Below are 7,401 nucleotides of genomic sequence, written 5' to 3'. Positions count from 1 at the left end.
ACCGATGAATAACACTCTCACACATATTTATTTTTCTACATACATACATACATACATACATACATACATATATATATATATATATATATATATATATATGGAGAATGTATTATTACTATGCAAAACTGAGCACAATATAGCGAGATTTCTGTAAAAAAGTGTTTTCCAAAAAGTAATGGATTAGTGACATCGTCATTATCCTTACAAAAGAAAATAAAAGAAAACTAAAAATGAAACAAAAACTTAGAAAATGAAGTTTTCTATAGAAGACAAATTCGTGGCATTGGTATAATCCTTTCAAAAAAACAAAACAAAATCAAAATAATGAAATTTTCTAGGAAAGTACATAACACTTTAAGAAGAAAGAAAAGGAAAAAGGAAAAACTTTTAAAACTTGCACACAATTTGCACTGAGATTGCACTTTTTGAAATATGCAAAGATAAGCATATAATAGTGCATTGTTCTCATTCTACTATAATTTACACAAAGTGTAACTGAAATAATCTATTTCTTTAAGAAGAAAGAAAATAAAAAAAAGTTGCATACAACTTTGCACTCAAATTGCACTTTATCGTAATATGCAAAAATAATCATATAATCATGAAATTTGGGCACACATTATATATTATTTGTATGTATATAATTACACTCAGCCAAAAATCAACAAAAAAATAACCAATAAAGGAAATAAAAAAGAAAAATTGTCAAAACTTGTACACAATTTGCACTGATATTGCACTTTTTGAAATATGCAAAGAATAAGCATATAATAGTGCATTTTTCGCATTCTACTATAATTTACACAAAGTGTAACTGAAATAATCTATTTCTTCAAGAAGAAAGAAAATAAAAAAAAAACTTGCGCACAACTTTGCACTCAAATTGCACTTTATCGTAATATGCAAAAATAATCATATAATCATAAAATTTGGGCACATATTATATATTATTTGTATGCATATAATTACATTGAGCCAAAAACCCACAAAAACAAAAAATAACCAATAAAGAAAATAAAAAAGAAAAAACTTTTGAAACTTACAGACAATTTGCACTGATATTGCACTTTCTAAAATATGCAAAGAATAAGCATATAATAGTGCATTTTTCGCATTCTACTATAATTTACACATAGTGTAACTGAAATAAGGCAACTCCTTTAAGAAGAAAGAAAATAAAAAAACTTGCACACAACTATGCATCAAAATTGCACTTTATCGTAATATGCAAAAATATTCATATAATCAGGAAATTTTGGCACATATTATATAGTATTTATATGTATATAATTACACTCAGCCAGAAACCCACAAAAAACAAAAAATAACCAGTAAAGGAAAGAAAAGAAGAAAAAGAAAAATGCAAGAAATAGAAAACACAAAATTTGAAAATGAGAAAATTGCACACAATTTACGCAGAAATTGTACTTTTTTATAATATGTAAGAATAAGTATATAATAGTACAATTCTCACAAAAAAGAAAGTTTCCTAAGAAGGGATGAATTAGTGACATTGGTATTACCATTAAAAAAAGAAAGAAAATGAAACAAACACTAAATCAAAAACAAAATAATGAAGTTTTGCAAGAAAAAATGAATTAATGGTTTTGGTATTAGCCTTCAGAAAAAAATATGAAATAACTACTACAACAAAATCAAAATAATTAAGTTTTCTAAGTGAGAATGAGTTAGTTGCATTGATATTACCCTTTAAAAAGATAGAAATTATAAAATGATAACAAAATTTACACACAATATATACAAACAATTGCGCTTTTAATAATATTCAAGAATATGCATATGGTAGTGGATTTTTCACAGAAAATACAATTATAATGAAACCACACTATTTTAATAGTATGTAAGAAATAAGCACATAATAGTGCATTTTTCAAGAATTACAATTTATACACATATTATAAATTACTTACGTGTATATATTTTGTATTCACCCAACATCCAAAATATATCCATAAAAACCGACAAAAAAAACAGAAGCAAATACGCACACAAACAGCCTAATAAGAAAACACGTAACGAGCTTCAGCCCAACAAGAAATCGACTGACCCAAAATAGGGGTCAATCAAAAAACGTCTAGCCTAGTATAGGACAGCACACACAACAGGAAATAAAAATAACTAGCACGCATCTTGGAGCAGCAATCAACGGTTAAAAAATCGACTGACTCAAAATGTAAAAGTCAGTCAGCTGCCATGTAGCTAAAAGTGGCTATGCATACTAGAAATGTTCACCGAAGAGGGTGGATTTAACGCCGAAGTGGGGGGATTTGCGGCGGAGGCAGATGCGGGATATGCCGGATATGAACCCTACAATGCGCCAGATCCGGTATCCGGTAAATATAGCGGTGGAGCTGGGGTTTTACCGCCGTCCGTATATATTTTTCTACGAGTCAGACTTTTTTTACCGGATCCGCTCGGGCCGAAATTTCACCGTTTCCTGTAAATCGGTCAAAATTATAAGGGCCGACAAACTTATACGAGATCTGCTAGAGATGCTCGGATACCCATTCGCCAACATATGCCAAACAACGCTGTCAAGTCTAGGGTTGTACTCCCTCCGTCCGGGTTTATTAGGTCTCTCAGCATCACAAGCATGTCCCTTTTTATAAGGCCTCGCTTTGAAAAGGTGCATGCATGCAGCCATTTCATTGGTTGCATTGAAAGTCATTGTTGTTGGTGCTAAGGCTCAAAAATTAATACATTTCATGCATGCTTTTTCATTGGCTGCATGCATGTGAGAGAGTGCATTGGGAGTAGAATGAAAAAATTAATGTGAGCAAATTATTATGTGTTTTGGTTTAAGAGAAGTTGTCTTTAGGCCTAATAAATCCGAACGGAGGAAGTATCATACAAAGCACACCGATGATCAAAGCAAACATCCAAAACCCAAATAAATGTGAAAGGGTTTGATTGCTGGCAGCAGGGATTCCGCTATTCATATGACGTTGATACTTTTACCGATGGTAAAGATGGGGATGGAGATCCTGGGGAGATTTTGGATGCGTGTACGTGTATATACAATAGAGAGAAGAAGAAGTGTCCGTCGTGGGTCAACGAGGATGAGCTGCACGAGCAGTGCAGGTGCATGTGCATGTGCATGTGCAGGAGGACGCAAGCGACGCCGCTGATTCTGGGCGGTGATGGCGAGGAGCGAGGTGGACGAGGCAGAGGCCAGGAAGTGCCAGTTCGATCTCATAGTTTTATGAAATTTAGAGATGCATTCCACAGTTCGGTGATAACGACCACATACATATGCGTGCAGAAAAGCCGAACAAACAATATATAAGACAGCATCCATCCTCACTGATTAACAGCCAAGCTTCTTCTACTGCTAGTCTGAAGGCAGTAGTTACTGCTAGTATCACTATCGTGAGTTGCCGACTATTTGTCAATGGCGGCCTTCGCAAAGATCGCCATGGAGTGCGTGCACGATCCCCTCATCTGGCTACTTATTGCGTCGGTGGCCTTGGTCATCCTGCGAAGACGGCGGCTGAACCCGCCGCTCCCTCCGGGCCCCAAGCCGCTGCCGATCATCGGCAACATGATGATGGCGGACCAGCTGACTCACCGTGGCCTGGCGGCGCTGGCGAAGCAGTACGGCGGGTTGCTGCACCTCCGCCTGGGCTCGCTCCGCGTCTTCGCGGTGTCGACCCCGGAGTACGCGCGCGAGGTGCTCCAGGCGCACGACGGCGACTTCTGGCACCGCCCAGCCTCCATCGCCGTCCGCTACCTCACCTACGGCTGCTCCGACATGGCGTTCGCGCGCGACGGGCCCTACTGGCGCCAGATGCGCAAGCTGTGCGTCACGAGGCTCTTCAGCCGCCGGCGCGCCGAGACGTGGCTCGCCGTGCGCGACGGGTACGGGGAGCTCGCCCGGGCCGTCGGCAGGTCCGGCGGCGAGGCCGTGAACCTCGGCGAGCTCATCTTCAAGCACACCGTGAGCGTCATCTTCCGGGCCGCCTTCGGCGTCCGCGACGTCCAAGGACTGGACGAGTTCATCCCCATGTTCAAGGAGTTCTCCAAGCTCTTAGAAGCGTTCCACGTCGGTGACTTCTTCCCTTGGCTTAGCTGGATGGGCCGGCGGGGCTTCGACCGCCGCCTCCGCACCGTGCGCGCCGCTCTCGGGACGTTTGTGGACAAGATCATTGACGAGCACGTGAGGAGGGGCAAGAACCCCGACGACGCCGACGCCGACATGGTAGACGGCCTACTCGCGTTACTCGCTGATGCGAACCAAGCCAGCGGGGAGGACGACCTCCGCTTCACCCGCGACAACGTCAGGGCCATGATGATGGTAAGTACTCAAACTTAGTACCGTCTATTCCGCTGTAGTATTCGCTATACTTCTCTTAAAAAATTACTACTATTTTTAGCTCCGATGAAGTTGCACTTGATTTGCCAAATATGTATGATACTGACGACGCAATTGTTTGCCTGGACAATTATGTTGGTGAATGCAGGACATGTTGTTTGGCGGACCAGACACAGTGGGGTTCACCATCGAGTGGGCGATGGCAGAGATGATCCATTGCCCTCACATCCTCCTGCGGCTGCAGCAGGAGCTCGCCGACGTTGTGGGGCTCGACCGGATTGTTACCGAATCGGACCTCGGCAAGCTCCCCTTCCTCAAGTGCGTCGTCAAGGAGACGCTCCGACTGCACCCGCCGATCCCGATCCACCTCCACGGGACGACCAAAGATTGCGTCCTCGGTGGCTACTCGGTGCCCAGGGGCTCCCGTGTCTTCATCAACGCGTGGGCGATCAACCGCGACGGCGAGGCGTGGAAGGACCCTGACACGTTCCGGCCGTCAAGGTTCATGCCAGACGGGGAAGCCGCCGGGCTGGATCTCAAGGGCGGTTGCTATGAGTTGTTGTCGTTCGGGTCGGGTCGACGCTCGTGCCCGGCACAGGGGCTTGGTCAGCACGCCGTGGAGTTCGCCGTCGCGCAGCTTGTGCATGGGTTCGACTGGAAGCTACCCGGCGACATGAAACCGACGGAGCTCGACATGAGCGACATGAACGGTGTCACCGTGTCCCGCGCCACACGGCTCTACGCGGTTCCCACGCCCCGGCTCACTTGTCCTTTGTGATATTAATTGAAACATCGCTCTTGTTGTGACGTATTGTAGGTGGAACTGCTTGTTATAAAATCGCGTGTCAGGGTTTAGATACAAACACGTGGTACACAAGTAGTACACACCATGGAGTATCGAGAGTGCAGCCGCCTTCCTCCATTTGCTCATCGTTTCATTTAAGTGCTTCAACATCCACTAGTAAGAGCAATGCTACATCTACGTAATGGTCGTTACGTGATTAACGTAAGAGCTGAGATGGTAGTTTTTGTATGGTAGTTTTTGTTTGGAGGAAATTAGGGAGCGGGGCTCACCCAGTTGAAATCAGGGAGGCCAGAAAGATTAGTTATCGAGAGATTAAGTAAGGCTTCGTAGAGTTTTACGTAGATGTAGCATTTTTGCACTAGTAATGGCAACGATGTCCCATGCAAAGTTACATAGTACTTTTTTCCTTGTTGAAAAACCTAGGGTTTGTCTCCTCCTCTGGCGGAGGCAACCACCGAGATTTCGCCGACCCTGATCTCTCTCGCGTTCCCTTCCTCTCGTCCCGTGAGTCTCTTTGCTGACTTGTGTGATTCATGGAGGCGTTTCGAATGAAGACTGATAGGCCATGGCGGATGTAGGTGAGTCATGTCACACATGATTGGGAAGGAAGATGTAGAGGACTGCAAATGCTCGGCCTGCATGAGTATAAAGGCGATCGATTTGCCTGGAAACATGCATTGAAGAACCGAATGTGCACTCGAGGGGTTGGCAATTACTAGGGTTCACTCCAGCAAAGGTTTTTGTCCTACTGCCCTCTATAACGACAAGAGATCTGCATGGAATCCTGCAAAATAAGTACACTGGCGTATGATCGAGCTGAACACGTTCACTATCCAATACCTTGGCGTATGATCATGCCTTGGTGATTGGAATACCACTATGAAGATGGGATGTGGTTGTTTCAAAATTAGGTTGTGATCATTGAGGAGTACAATGGATTTGAGAACCCGCGGCCGGTGACTCTGAATAAGATTGTTGTATGGAATCAAGTACTAAACTTCCCAATAACTACTTGAATGATGAAGTTGTGAGAGGTATGTGCAGAAATACGGAAGAGATCCTAGATATTCAAATCCAGATTTTGACTGGTTATGTTGGAGCCATTGTCTGGTTGATAGTCAAGATGGATTTGAGAAGGAAGCTTGATATATTTGTCTCCGTCACCAAAGGATGACAAAAGGAATGGTACCATGTCAAACATGATAAGTTACCTACTTTTTGTGGCATCTATGGACTCATAGGTCATTAGCATGAGGAATGTGGCATTGATACGTCCATTTTGCATCATGTTTTCATGTTGATATTTATTGCATTATAGACTATTATTTCACTTTATAATACAATTCTTATGCCTTTTCTCTCTTATTTTACAAGATTTACATGAAGAGGGAGAATGCGGATAGTTGGAATTCTGGGCCGGAAAGTAGCAAATCTGAGATAGCTATTCTACACAACTCCAAATGTCTTGAATATTTACGGAGAATTGTTTTGTAATATATAAAAATATTGAGCGAAGAAAGAATGAAAGGGGACCCACCAAGTGGCCACAAGCCTGGGGGAGCCCTACCCCCCAGGGCACGCCCCTGAGCTTGTGGGCCCCCGCCAGCCTCCGGTATCCATCTTCTGTTATATGAAGGGTTTTGACCTAGAAAAAAATCATAAGGAGGCTTTTGGGATGAAGCGTCACCGCCTCGAAGCAGAACCTGGGCAGAAGCAATCTAGGGCTCCGGCGGAGCTATTCTGCAGGGGAAACTTTCCTCCGGGAGGGGGAAATCGAAGCCATCATCATTACTAACGATCCTCTCATCATGGGAGGGTCAATCTTCATCAACATCTTCATCAACACCATCTCCTCTCAAACCCTAGTTCATCTATTGTATTCAATCTTTGCCTCAAAACCTCAGATTGGTACCTATGGGTTGCTAGTAGTGTTGATTACTCTTTGTAGTTGATGCTAGCTTGGTTTATTTGGTGGGAGATCATATGTCCAGATCCTTAATGATATTCAATAGCCCTCTGATCTTGAACATGAACATATTTTGTGAGTAGTTACGTTTGTTCCTAAGGGCATGGGAGAAGTTTTGTTATAAGTAATCATGTGAATTTGGTATTCGTTCGATATTTTGATGAGATGTATGTTGTCTTTCCTCTAGTAGTGTTATGTGAGCGTCGACTACATGACATTTCACCATGATTTGGGCCTAGGGGAAGGCATTGGGAAGTAGTAAGTAGATGATGGGTTGTTAGATTAACATAAGTTTAA

At 42.9% G+C, this 7,401-nt stretch overlaps 1 protein-coding gene across 1 annotated transcript; it reads left to right on the top strand.

The window, feature by feature from the left end:
• The first annotated feature begins 3,266 nt into the window (after nt 1-3,266).
• On the top strand, nt 3,267-5,458 carry LOC125525105 (cytochrome P450 84A1-like). Its single transcript, XM_048690131.1, has 2 exons — nt 3,267-4,315; nt 4,482-5,458. The coding sequence occupies exons 1-2, from the start codon at nt 3,413-3,415 to the stop codon at nt 5,109-5,111; spliced, it is 1,533 nt and encodes a 510-aa protein (XP_048546088.1). The 5' UTR covers nt 3,267-3,412; the 3' UTR covers nt 5,112-5,458.
• Nucleotides 5,459-7,401: the final 1,943 nt, after the last annotated feature.

The sequence above is a fragment of the Triticum urartu genome, chromosome 7 (assembly GCF_003073215.2).
Source record: "Triticum urartu cultivar G1812 chromosome 7, Tu2.1, whole genome shotgun sequence".
NCBI classification, from domain to species: domain Eukaryota; kingdom Viridiplantae; phylum Streptophyta; class Magnoliopsida; order Poales; family Poaceae; genus Triticum; species Triticum urartu.
The sequence above is the reverse complement of the archived record's forward strand: the minus strand, read 5'-3'. Positions and strand labels throughout refer to the sequence as shown.